Source organism: Argopecten irradians, chromosome 1 (genome assembly GCF_041381155.1).
Source record: "Argopecten irradians isolate NY chromosome 1, Ai_NY, whole genome shotgun sequence".
Taxonomy (NCBI): domain Eukaryota; kingdom Metazoa; phylum Mollusca; class Bivalvia; order Pectinida; family Pectinidae; genus Argopecten; species Argopecten irradians.
Window position 1 is genome coordinate 44,419,304 of NC_091134.1, and position 14,569 is coordinate 44,433,872.

The 14,569-nt window shown below is 34.1% G+C and overlaps 1 protein-coding gene across 7 annotated transcripts in view; it reads left to right on the forward strand.

Annotated features, from left to right (window-relative positions):
• The first annotated feature begins 4 nt into the window (after positions 1-4).
• The window catches only part of LOC138329433 (DENN domain-containing protein 5B-like), a 34,477-nt gene continuing 19,912 nt past the window's right edge, over positions 5-14,569 (forward strand). For 5 of the 7 annotated variants that reach the window (XM_069276434.1, XM_069276474.1, XM_069276466.1 and 2 more), the window contains exons 1-9: positions 5-207; positions 2,261-2,370; positions 2,800-3,334; positions 4,465-4,485; positions 8,390-8,515; positions 9,108-9,292; positions 9,778-10,543; positions 13,074-13,224; positions 13,688-13,778. In XM_069276434.1, coding sequence (XP_069132535.1) covers positions 114-207; positions 2,261-2,370; positions 2,800-3,334; positions 4,465-4,485; positions 8,390-8,515; positions 9,108-9,292; positions 9,778-10,543; positions 13,074-13,224; positions 13,688-13,778 — 2,079 coding nt within the window. In that variant the 5' untranslated portion in view covers positions 5-113. The remainder of the gene's footprint in view (positions 208-2,260; positions 2,371-2,799; positions 3,335-4,464; positions 4,486-8,389; positions 8,516-9,107; positions 9,293-9,777; positions 10,544-13,073; positions 13,225-13,687; positions 13,779-14,569) is intronic. The other 2 variants (XM_069276445.1, XM_069276458.1) reach the window with 1 other exon arrangement.

A 14,569-nucleotide genomic window follows, 5' to 3' on the forward strand; every position in this document is an offset into this window, starting at 1 on the left:
TGGCAATCATAAACAGGAAGAAGCAGACAAGAAACACTTCGACGACCGACAAAAACACTAGATCTGACTTTTAATGGGAAAATGCGAGGACATCTAAGGAATCAAACAACGGGATGACAAACCAAGGCAACCCTAGTCGATTTGCCGACTATTTCGTGGTATGTGGACTGGACGTCGGGTCGGGATTGGAGCCGGATACCCTATCAGGTTTGTTGTTCAGCCACTGCAACCGTTGTCTGATTCAGGGTGTTACCCTTGTTGAACTAGATTTGCACTCAAACTGAATGAACAATTTCGTCTAATATTCTACTGAACCACATATAGATTTTCTAAATCTTAATGGTGTTATTTGTACACGTGTACAGATCTGTGTTTTGACATCTATTATAGCCGATACACAATAATGTCAATCAACGCAAGACAATGAGAAATCGATCCGACACCATGATCAGTCATTAGGAGGATCGAGGTGATGGAGTGCAGTGATCTGCCATTTCACACTTCAGTGGTGCCGCAGGCATATTTTCGTGTTTTTTTTTAATTACTGCCCTTAAGGATTGTTTAATTTTGATGAATTCAAAATAGAAATAACATGAACAGAATTAAATCAATTGCGTTTAAATTATGCCTATCATAAAATCATTGATTTTGTAAGTCTTAATTGCAAATTGCATGTCAAAATGGGCTGATTTTCCCTCTTAAGCTAATGACTCTAATTATGGTGGTATCAACTTGCTTCATCATTTACACCTATAATTAGATCAACTTTTCAAAGATAATTAGAAAGTGTGGGACTTAAAAGGAAGTGTGGTATTATTAATTCATATTACTAATTAAGGTACCATGCCAGAAAATTGAGCTTAAAATAGTTGAAATATTTATAACTGTAACATGAATATCACAATTTTTCATCATCAAAAAACATCTTATTTCCTTTTAGTACACTGCATGCATGCATGCATGGTCACACATTGGTAAACTAGTATATTATGACAAACAGTATTTTTGCAAATGTTTTAAAATAGGAATAATTAGTATTGTACAGATATCATGTCAAACATGTTATTGCTTGTTAAATGTTTCAATTAGAATCTTCAGAAAAAATAACTATATGAGTTGTTGATAAATATACATGCCTCCATGCAGTCATATAAATTACATATCATATTTGACTTTGAAAATGGGATAGATGTTTTATTGAAAGGTTCATAATACTAAGTAACTGTAATGAAAATTATATTGGAGGTGTGCACCATAGTTAGCATATATGACAATTAAATTAATTAGAGTAATCAATTTGAAATCCTACTTATAAATTTCTATGATTGATTCAATGAATAAAGATTGATATTGAACTAAAGTTAATAAAGTCATCAAAAGGTAATTCATAAAGTCATTTAAAAAGGCATTATTGCACATCCTTAATACGAAACATGTAATACCTGTACTGGTACAGTATTACCATAAGTGCCTTTTCCTAATTGCCTTTGCCTTTGAAGACATATGAGACAGCTGTTATGAAATAATTCCAATTTATAATTAAACATTACAACACTTGATATGTGACCATTTTAGGCCTCACTTTAGTGAATTTGATAAAGGTAAACAAACTACCAGTATGTGAAAACATGCTATTAGCCTACAGATACAATTAGGTCACACATATACATTGACATAATTATATCAGAGCAGTCATGCGTTGCATATCTATCCATCTATAGCTTGGAACTTTCTAGCAAATGTATTAAATGACCAGATTTATGCATAATTTCATGTAATCGCTATAAAGCATTAACAGATAAAGCATTCCAGTTTTGTTATGGAAAGGACATTTTAGTCAATTAGTCAAACTATTACGGAAACATTTTCTGAATATTAAATATATGATTATATAAAAATATTATTACGGCTATACATTTAGATTTCCTACTATACCCTAAATAAATGATGAGAAAATTTCTCAGCTGGATTCATAGATTTTAGATGATCTCCCCCTAGTTGACTTACATGTATTATACATAGTTGATAGGAATTTCTCAGCTAAATTAAAAGACAATTTCGCTAGATTATCTCCCCTCTACTTGGTACTATCTCAACTGAAAAATAATACTGGATTATCTCCCCCTAATTTGGATCGTATTGAATCAGACATGCCATAGAGACAAAAGTGATCTAGTCAAAGTTTGTTGATAATTTTAATTATCAGTCTGATGACATGCAATATGAGTAACTTCATTTGATTGATGCCTTACTTTTGTAGGTGACAACTTACAGTGCCCTCCGCTTGACAGACCATTTAAATCGAAAGTGCTATCACATTTTCCTCAATCTGTGCCATGGAATCCATTCGACAAAGATGCTGTGGGAATGGTAATTGAATTACTTTGTATATATAATTATGTAGTTAATTTAAGATGAACTTATTATGATATCAGCACCAATCTAGACTGAATTTGGTATAGCTTTAATGAAAAGGAACAAAAAAGAGTTTTCTGTTACTGGCTCTACTCAGATTGTGGTAGATTGTCAGGATTTATGATGAAATTTTAGTAGAATACATTTATTCTATTAAATATTATATACATATGATCTAATTATTGGGCCTTTAACTTTGAATTATGGATTTTATTAGTCACATTTACTTAGAAGTAGTGAATTTTGACATTAGCTATACATTAATCAATTGTATGTTTCTTAAATTCAATTGGAAAATGATCTAGGTAAAGGACAACTTTGATAATCATATTATATAGATGTTGTGTATTTTTTTATACATCATGTGGTCATGTTATATTACAGCTTTCTTTGCCAAAAGGACTAACATTTCGAACACAAAGAGATTCTCGTCGACCTAAATTCCATTCCTTTATTATTACAAAAGAAGATGGAAGTCGTAATTTTGGGTCAGCCTTTACTTTCTATGAGGAAGTCAACGACACAAAGATTAGTGCTGCCATGGGAACGCTTCAGCACATGTACCAGGCCGAAGTGGCGAGTTGTTCCATGGATAGTGGGCGTTCGTCACGGGACCCAAGTCCTCGACCTGGACATGATCGGCGACAAACAAGCCCTAGAGACAGTGCACATGTTTATGATCCAGAAAAGGACAAACTTTTTGTGACAAAAACAATTTGTCTCATCATGCAGATGCCATTTGTGCGAGCATCACGACAGTTTCTTCGACAATTGCATGAAGCTGTGTCCAAACCAAGTGATACCCATTTGTCGCTGGAGAGCTATATCTATAATGTACTGTATGAGGTCCCCCTACCCCCGCCTGGGCGCAGTCTCAAATTCTATGGTGTTGAGATGCCCATCTTCTGTCAGAGGCCAAGTAAGTTTCTTTTATTCTGATAGATACATGTACAGTCTTTCAAAATCCTTCCTTAACTTCAAGCGATTCAAAGATACAGTTATTTTCCACATTTGACATGAAATCCTTTCGGATCAAATTCAATATTCCTACAAAATTTTGTAGCAAGAGTGTAAACTTCTATCTTCGGGATCAGAGGTTTGACAAGTATCCAACAAGTTATGGTAATAATATATACCAGCATAAGCAAGAATTGTCTGTGGAATATACTTACCATTTAAATGAGATATATAGACACGGTTATAATGTTAAACAAATTAAATTCTTGTGTAAGCCATATTATCTTAATTAATGATTTTGATCTAACAGCATGAACAGCAATATCCAATCTACATTTACTGGTGTTAACTGCATGTTGTAACTAACATCTTAAAAAAAGAATAATGACAAAACAAAGATGCTACCAAGACCTCTTGTTTATTCTTTAACTGTGATGTTATTTTAATGGAAATTCAGTTAAAACAGTTTACCTTTACTAAACTGTTTTGTTACTGTAAGTTCATCAATTTCTTAGTTGATAATTTAACAAAAAATATCTTTTATTGATAAACAAACGCTACACTTTGCAATATCAAAGTCCAAAATGAAAACCAGTTATGTTTTAATAATACCTATTAACTTATTGTCTTATATGAATACTATGAAATGTTTTTATGTGTAAAACATAATGTTTTATATATATATTGCATAATACAGAGGTTAAATTGCATGTGGTATTTATGCACGTTGGCAAAGAATTACTATTGTTTCTGCTGCTCGGAATTAAATGTGATGATTAATATTTGATAGCAGGAGTGGTCAAGCTGTACAAGGCTTAGTGAAACATAGCATTGAGTTTATTTTGAAGTAAATGTTTTTGTAAATATTTTGTAGAGAAAGTCTACCAAAACAATAGTTTGGGAGGAATTTGAAAAAAAAAAGTTCTTCTGTACATGTAACCAGAGAATTAAAGTCTTTCGTACATTGTATGTAGAAAGAAAATTTACACTTCACCATCGATTTGGTGTACCAAAGTTTTGTCCAGCTTGACCCTTGATATATGTATGTTTATGTTAATGAATTGTTCCTTGATTGTTCTGATTGCTTTGCAGTGGATTGGCGAGAGGTGAAAGGTTTGTGTCTTGGTTATTACCTGGCTAACCTATGTCACACCTTTGACAGGCATTCTCATACACATATTCCTCTTGACCTATAGATTGTCTATCACTGTGTTTTTCACTGTTGATGATTGTTTATAGGAGATTTCAGAAAAGATGGCGTGACGTCACAGAAAGTTTACATCCGGGTCCTCAAAGGTACAAACACAGTATGGCGACTGATAAAAACAATAACAGATACGTACATCCCTGCTTCATAATCGATACTTTGACAAAAGTTTATACTTTCATACTTGCAAATTCTGATTTTGAAATGGTTTCTTATTGTTTCGCATGTTACGGATGTTAACATTTTTATATTTTCATTTGTTTATTGCTAAATATAACAAGTGTAGATTTAGTGTCGAAGCCACCTATCGAAGCGCTGCCGGGCCATCACACGTTCCCGATTTTGTTCATACGTATAAATTGAGGTTGTGAAAAAGGTGTTTATGAATAAATGATTTATTTCAATGTATCATGTTTCTGTTAAACATGAAAAAGCTGTTCACAACACGATATGATATAAACAAAACGTGAACCACCTGACCAGACCACGGCCGCTCGTGTATGGCTTCATCGCTGGTAGATCACCGCAGGCCACAGCATTGTTGGGGAAATAAATCATATGAATGATTACCAACACTTTTATCTAAAAAAGTACTTGTTTAAGATATATATATTTCGTTATTTAATATGTACATGTTGTTTTAATGGAATCCCCTTGTATCAACTACTGTGTTACACGTACACGTACATGTATGGCTGCCGATCTCGAAAAATAATATATGGTGAAATCGTTCAGTTTTCATGCTGCATATTTCATTTTTAATATTTCATTTTCAGCCGCTTTTATGCCATGGACTGCTGTGTTAAGTCTCCAAATGGTATTAATTTTATATAATTTGAATACATATTAGGTAGACTTCATTTAAATTGATATAAATTACAGATCGTAGTACTGTACGTAAATGCCGACCAGGATACATTGCGCACGGCTTCGAGAATCCTAAATACTCAAAGTTTTGTTGAAAAATATGATATAATGAACCTACAAACTGACTCATTTGTATGTTATAAACTAAATCCCAAAATTGATGACAAAAATATTAACCAGAATACGTAATTTTATGACACTGAAAACGGACGAAATTCGGGTTCTCGGTTGTACTGTAATGGCTGCCGTGGGCTTGGGGTAATCTACGAAAGCAAATGTTTAATTTTGTACTAATCACACATCGTAAGGTGTTTTATCAAGAAACCCTTCGAAAACAGTAATTGCTTATAATTATATTTTGGGTGACTTTGAATTTAATTTGTAATTTCAAATTGATATTTGCAATATATCTGTCAATGTTTATACGTAATGGCGACCGTGTTTTCTCGTGGCGGTCGAAAATGGAGTATAAACAGAGTAAAATATATGAATACCATATATTTAAAATTGTAAATTATTGTAAAATATTTTTATTTACACTTTTCGAAATGTAAATAACGCAATAGTTCTCGGATTGTCGTACTATTTAATACAATAACATGTAAACAAACATCGCAAGCGGCTGTGTTCCCTCAATGTTTATGTGTACAGATATAGGAGTTGTACCTTTGAGCGCCCGGATGTACCTTTGTGTGACGTCATCGCCATCTTTTCTGAAATCTCCTATTACATGGATATAAATCAATAACAGTCATTTACCTAGTTATAAACAGTATATACTGTTAACATTCAGGCTTGCTTTTTTTCAGCTATTAAGCTGAATAAACTATTTTCATCTTGGAATCTGAAATATTTTAGACCATTACCAAGGTAGTTACCTTGAATCATTGAATAAATGCATTAATTGTATAAAATTATGCTAATAGATACCAGGTAATTCATTAACGATAGGAGGTTTATGCAAATATTACAGAAATTAAGATATGCAGTCTAATTTGAGTTTTTAAAACTATTAGTCACAAGGCTTTGAATCATTAAGATTTTTTTATGAACTTGAATTTTGATATTTCTGTCCCTACATAAACTATATTGTACATAATGTATCAGATTGAAAAGAAAGGGAGTTCATCTGGTATTAGATTTTTTTTTTGAGCAATTCCTGTCGAAACCTCAGGGTTAGGTGGCAAGTGTATGTGAGAGATGCACTGTTAAAGGGTTGCAGGTGTTGATTGTTGTTCCTGTACTATAGTGATGGTGAACTTTATCATTACACACGCATGCTTCATGTGTTACCATGCTTTATCTGCTTAGTTATATCTAAAACCATGTACTAATGCCTACTGCAGCAAACTACTTTATTCTACCTAAAGCTTGAATGTAGAATGAGTAGTCATATCCTTTTCATGGAAAATATTATTTCATGTTTATGTAATGTAGTTGGGCTATCGTAAAATGTCACGTAACAGAGTTAATTCTCTTCTTTAGAGTTAGTTCCCTTCTTTGATATCATATTACAATTTGTAGTTCAATTTTGCTATCTATTTTATTGCTTATATTAATGTTATCTAGTAGAGCTAGTTGTCTCCCTTTTTACTGCTATTGTCATATATACGACTCATACTCAGGAAAATACGGAAATAGGTTTAATTCCCAAATTCGTTGTCACACAGATAGTATTGTTACCTGTTAATATTGTCAGAAAGTCGGTATTATTTTGATGCATATTTACTCATTGTAGTACAGTTAGTTTTATCAATACCAAAGCTGTTGATAGATTCTACAACAAAGTCAAACAAACAAAAACCAATGTGAGAGAGTCCTATGATAACAATAATAGAAATATGTTATCATTTATATTCATTCTAAATCATTCTATCAGTTACTTATCTTTTGATGGTTCTCTCTCCTTATCTTAATTACCTGGTATTAGTATTATAAATTTACAAGAGCCATCATGTTTAATTGCAAGAAAAAATAAGTGCTTCAATTAATAATTTAAAAACATGTAATGTTAAGTAGTAATAAAAACAAAAAATATTTTTTGTCTTGTGTCTCTAAGCTCTGCTTATAACTATGCCTTAAGCTTACATTCCTAATAAGTGTTTGGTGTAGTGTCTGTAGTAAGCCAGACAGTTCTAAAGTCTATCTCAAAAGTTACACCACTTTAATTTGATCACAATTAATTATTTTCACTTCTTCACCATCAGCAAATATATTTGTTTTCCTTCCTATTGTTGAATTGTGGTACATGGAATGTGTTAGAATTATTTTTGGTGTAGTAATAGAGTAGATATCTTGAGCCGAAATAGTTGGTGTGCTATATATATTGAAATGATACAAAGGATCGCAATATACATAATTTAGTTCAATTCATAAGGAAACTAAACTTTTGAATACTAGTAATTATTAAAAGACAAAAAACCTTTCTAAAGAAGTTAAAGATAAATTTTTGAATTATTAATATATAACTCTAGACGCATAACTATTGTTCAATGATAATATTAATTTATGTCATTTTAATCTATAATTTCTTAGAGATCTGAAGACATGACATGTAATAGCATTGTTATAATGACGTCATAATTCTTAATGTTAGTAGGATATGTGATGTTGCACAATGTCTCAAATTTTGTCAGTGTCATAAACAAAGGTTAAATAAAACAAAATAATACATGTACTACTTTCCTCATTAAAATGATGAACAGAATCTTACATTTGTGGTTATGCTACAGATCTTGAGTGAGTAGTGTTGAATGAAAATCTTTGTGTGCATTCTTAAAGTTTGTGTTTTCTAACTTTTATTTTGTTGGTGCAAAGAATTGTTTATAAAATTTTAACAAACAGCATATCTTTGAATTTTTGCTCCTAATGATTTGTTGTGGATATATAAAATATGTTGATGCATGATTTGTACTTATAAAGTATACATGTTGTCTCTTCCAGGTGTGAGTGAGCTGCCCCTGTTTGACTTTTCCCTGTGGGACCTGTTCCGATCTCTGGAAGTCCGGGACATCATCCAACTCTTCACCAGTGTCTTACTTGAACATCAGATCTTAATCTATGCATCCGGTCAGTTTTAATTTACAGAATTTTTGAAATAAAATTTACAGCATCCCAAAAATAAAACTTACTGAAAAACACCTGAAAGGGGAAGTAATTCATTGTAATTTATATAACATATAATAGACCATTCTTTTTGTCAATATGCAATTAAGGATATTTTCATGAATTCGGGGGGAAGGATGTTGTTGTTACCTACCTGTATACCTACAATGTCCTGTCCATATTTATCACAATTTTATTTAGAGGTGAGGCATTTATGTCTTAGTTGTATTTCCAGTTTTATGAAGGTTATTTCCTATGAACTGCAATGTTGTTATACTTATGAAACAAGCCCCTGTATTTTCAATGAACTCTTTTCTCCACACAGAATCATTATTCTTGAAAAAGAAAGTTTTATTGTATTTATTAAACTGTAATGATAGGGGTATTCAAAGTTAGTTAGGGCTTTGATTGGAACAAACTTTTTTTTTCATCTGTTTCAATTTGAGCAATTACCAGCACTCAATAATTATTCTACAACAGTAAGATTTGGATTCCTACCATGGATTGATCTATGCATGTCATATAATGAATTATCTTATTGTGTGATAATCTACAGATTACCAGCGGCTGATGTTGGTGGCAGAGTGTATGAATACTCTGGTTTTCCCGTTTGCCTGGCAGCATGTATATGTGCCCATCTTGCCGGCATCTCTCACACATTTCCTGGATGCACCAGTACCATTCATTATGGGACTTCACCATGGTCGTGAAAACCGCTCAGAGCTTGAGCTTCCTAGTGAGGTGAGCTGTTTAAACACCTGACCTTTGGCCAGTACCTGGTAACTGAGCATCAAACTTACAACATAGAGGTGAAGGATAGTGATAGTTAGAGTGTAAAAATTCTTACCTTCCTGCACTCTGTCACTCCTGTCGTCAAACAAATTGATATATAATTCATTATTTTTTAATATGAAAATAAATGTGAAGGCTCCAAAATGATTGTAAAGATATATTTTTATTGTAGGGGGGAGAGGGGCACCAAGATGTGTCTTTGATCCCTTCTTAAGAAATTTATTTAATAGCAGAAGAGTTTCATTCACTTGCTTTAAGCTTATTCACAGCATTTATTAACAGGGTAACAAAATACACTATTAGTATATAACTTGTATATACATTTATATAAAGACAATTTATATAAATGTTGCTTGACTAGTGGAGATGAAATTTTATAAACAATCATTGTGTATTGTCATTATCTTACAATCCTTTGATTTATATGTGTACAGGCTAACATGTGTTTTGTGGACCTGGATGAAAAAACAGTAGAGGTACCTGAAGAGTTACCCAGGTTTCCTCACCTCCAGGAGCTGACAGAGGAGCTAGTCAATGTCTGTGGTATCCACCGGTCCCGGCTGTATCGAGAGAAAGTAGAGACGGCCAAGACAGATCCAGCTACAAACCTCAAACCTGCCAGTCCTCGGCGTAGTCTGAACAAGGACGACCCAGCAAAAACTAACAAAATGGAGATACTACAGCAAAGTGAAGCTTTTGCTAAAATATCTGCACTTGCTAAAAAGACTGGTGTGTGGTCTTCTATAGAGGAGTTCTCAGACATGCCAAACAAGGACAGTAAGGAATCGGGGTCACGTGACCCATCGTCCATGAGTGTGAAGGAAATTGAGGATCTCAAGTTCAATAACACTGTGAGAGAGATTTTCCTTAATCATTTCCTTCACTTGTTTAGTTCCTATGAGACATTTGTGATACAACCAAACCAGGATATGGATGCCTGGCTAAACAACCGAGAATCCATGCAGAACTTTGACAAGGCAGCATTCCTTAGTGACCAGCCTGAGGCTTATCTCCCCTTCTTGTCCTCGTTCACCGAGACACAAATGTTTACAACGATGGTAGACAATAAAATCCTGAGTCAGTGGGAGGACCAGGAACCTCAGCTGCGAGTGTTTGACTCAAGACTTAAAATGCTCAAAGAACATTTAGGGGAAAACATCACACATACATACTCACAGTGTACCACTCTGGTGGATACAGGTAAGATATCACACATACATACTCACAGTGTACCTCTCTGGTGGATACAGGTAAGATATAACACATACGTACTCACGGTGTACCTCTCTGGTGGATACAGGTAAGATATCACACATACATAATCACAGTGTACCTCTCTGGTGGATACAGCTAAGATATCGCACATACATACTCACAGTGTACCTCTCTGGTTGATACAGGTAAGATATCACACATACATACTCACAGTGTACCTCTCTGGTGGATACAGGTAAGATATAACACATACATACTCACAGTGTACCACTCTGGTGGATACAGGTAAGGTACCACACATACATACTCACAGTGTACCACTCTGGTAGATACAGGTAAGATATCACACATACATACTCACAGTGTACCACTCTGGTGGATACAGGTAAGATATCACACCAACATACTCACAGTGTACCACTCTGGTGGATACAGGTAAGATATCACACATACATACTCACAGTGTACCACTCTGGTGGATACAGGTAAGATATCACACATACATACTCACAGTGTACCTCTCTGGTGGATACAGGTAAGATATCACACATACATACTCACAGTGTACCTCTCTGGTGGATACAGGTAAGATATCACACATACAAACTCACAGTGTACCTCTCTGGTGGATACAGTAGTGTTTCCCACAGCCCCGATTAGCATGGCGCCGCGCCGTGCCCTTTTTACCTGACGCCATGCCCCTATAACCTAACGCCCTGTCCTGTTTGTCCCCAGTACACTTTTACTAAACTACCAAAATACCAGGCAGTGGCTTGATAATTAAGTAAACACCCCAGTGGCCCTAATTAGCAGCCTTGGGCTATTTCCACCTTGGCTTGTGGTGTCATTTTCAGGTCTGTGTATTACGTAAGCTGAAGTCAAGCAGCCGATCGGCAGCCTAGAAAACAATCAGCTGGCCTTTCAATAAGTTTTATGACTACAGCTAGTGAGCAGTACTTCAAAAACAAATACTGCTTACAACTGTAAATGATTTACTCACGTTTTTAATGTTTAATAGGCCTATCTATATCTGATGAATGTCACAAGCTTTGCAATCGTAATGGCCGCCATTTTGGGTGTATTGTAAAAGTAGATCCGGAGGTATTGAATTTCAGGATTTTTACTAATATTCACGTTTTTAAAAATGAAAACGGTATTATTTTTTTTAGAATTTCAATGGGAATTTATTTTTAGAAAAGATATATTAATAATAATAAAATTATTAATAGCAAAATAATTTAGATAAATCAAATTAAAAAGAAATCAATTTTTTTCTTTATCAGATTAAATTAAAATATTTTGAATACTACTCTAACAATTATCTGTATTTTCTTAATTTAGTGCTTGTACATTTAGAACATTATTTTCATTAATTATCCATTATTATGAAACATGTTATCTTATTCAATTCAATACAGTATTTTTAATATTTCAATAAAGATATATATTAAAATAAAGGTAATTGGATTGAAATAAAGGAACACATTTTGCATTTTTTCCCATTCTTTTAATTAATATAAATGAAATTTAGATCTTTCTTGTGAATCAATTATAGTCATGATCATATGATCGGCAGATTACAATTTCCAAAATCATTTTGTTCACTCAGAATAATTAAATAGATGTCCTCATATTACTTAGCAACTCAGAGAGTTTAAAGCATTTAAATGATATTAAGTTGAACCAGAATTATATAAACAACAAGACAATTTTAAAGATTTTCCCTTGTATTGGAAGTCGTCGATATAACCTTTGTGCCCCTCTGATGGTTATTACATGTAATCGCGGTCAAGGTGCCCTTTTCAAAACACAGCACCATGCCCTTTTTTTTCCTGTGGGAAACACATACTCACAGTGTACCACTCTGGTGGATACAGGTAAGATATCACACATACATACTCACAGTGTACCTCTCTGGTGGATACAGGTAAGATATCACACATACATACTCACAGTGTACCACTCTGGTAGATACAGGTAAGATATAACACATACATACTCACAGTGTACCACTCTGGTGGATACAGGTAAGACATCACACATACATACTCACAGTGTACCACTCTGGTAGATACAGGTAAGATATCACACCAACATACTCACAGTGTACCACTCTGGTGGTTACAGGTAAGATATCACACATACATACTCACAGTGTACCTCTCTGGGGGATACAGGTAAGATATAACACATACATACTCACAGTTTACCACTCTAGTAGATACAGGTAAGATATCACACATACATACTCACAGTGAACAACTCTGTTGAAATTATGTTTTCAATATTTCTTTCAATTTTTTTTTGGATATTAAAATCTATAAGTAGTTCAATTACAGTTGGTTGATCATACACCACTGAATATTTTAAGTTTGTCTTTGGTTCTTGGTTATTCTCGTACAAATTCTTTTAAAGTAGGTCCTAAGATAAAGTAACTGACATAATTTATATGCCTTGCTTGACTTTATACAATTAGATTCTTACTGAGATTGTCAAGCTGGTGTTTATCTTACAGAGACTATGCTCCAGAAGAGAGTGATCTATATAGATCATGTATCACCCAAGCCCCACAGTCTGGACGATCTGGAGAAGTCTGTTCCTCTCGAGCCAGGAATTTTCCCCAAACTGGACAGCGAGGTGCTCAATAAAGAGCCAGTAACAGTCAAGTAGGTTACCAGCAAAGGGCTATTGAACAATATCACATTACCATGTTTGATGTTATTCTTAAATGGTAGCATGATGGCATGATAAAGTGGCACATAGGTATTGCTTTATGAACACAGTAATCCCTTTGTGCTGCCAACCGTGATGAGGTTATGCATTTGGCTCTCTTTTCTGAAATAGAAAAATTTGATCAGCCATGCTTTGAATATATAGGTATCAGGGGTATCTTATTTCAAACATTAGACTTTTAGCATTTTATGTGGAAAAGTCATATTTTGGACTAACAAATATATCAATGCTAAACTTTCATGCTTAAGTAAGTTTCAGGCAGAACTAAGGCTAGACCAACCAAATTTAGTCACTGTTGTGTTTTTACTTATGGGTCAAAACCATGACCTTCCTCCCACCCAGAAAATGGAGGGCTTGTGTCATGATTTTTTGCTGACATTATGTGTTTGTTTCCAGGGGCAAATCAAGGGAGGGGGCAAAATGGAGAAGGAAAGACCGACTGATGCAACATTCAGAACACATCAAGCTCAACTCGGACCAGAGAGAGGTACAGTATAGGTCCACTTCAGAATGCACTAGGCATGCATTCAATGTGGGGATTTGAATTCCTTACCAACTAGAAACTAAATATATGTCAGATGTGTGGAACCACATCCAGAGAAAACCTATGATTTACAATATCTTTTGTTTGTTATTTAATTTTAAATTTAAAATGATTTTTTTTCCACCTGCATGAACAGTGAGTGAGCTTATGCTGTGATACATTGTCTGTTGCACCCTATAGATTTGTCTCAAAGAATTGACCAAGGGATTTGTTCCAAGGTCATAGAATATTAAGACTTTTCCATAGCCCTGTTGGTCAAGAGGTCTTTTGTTCAGTTAAAAGCTAAAATTCAAAAAATGCAAAATTTGTTCAAGTAAATGATCACATGTGTCATACAGCTTGTAGTTTAAAATGTTAAATATTTCAATTATCAAGCATGTAGGATACGACCACAGGCGTCTGCATTTGGTTTTGGAAAAATACATTGTCCTACTAACCCTACTATATGAACAAGGTGAGACACTCCATGAACCGGAAGTTGAAGGTAATCTCCAATTCACTTTGAAATTAGACCAAATTTGACGAAAATATTGAGTGTCCGCTCGTTTAATCAACGTACCTTAATTAAGAATCCTCTTTTTGCAATGTATGCCAGGTTTTTGTCTCGAAGTTATGGTTTTTTAATATGAAACAGCACACAAAGTATCCAAGTAGCGGACGATGCATCAACTATGGAACGGAAGTTGATCTTTCAAGCAAGCAGTTTTACAAGTTGCAATCTGATTGGTTAATGA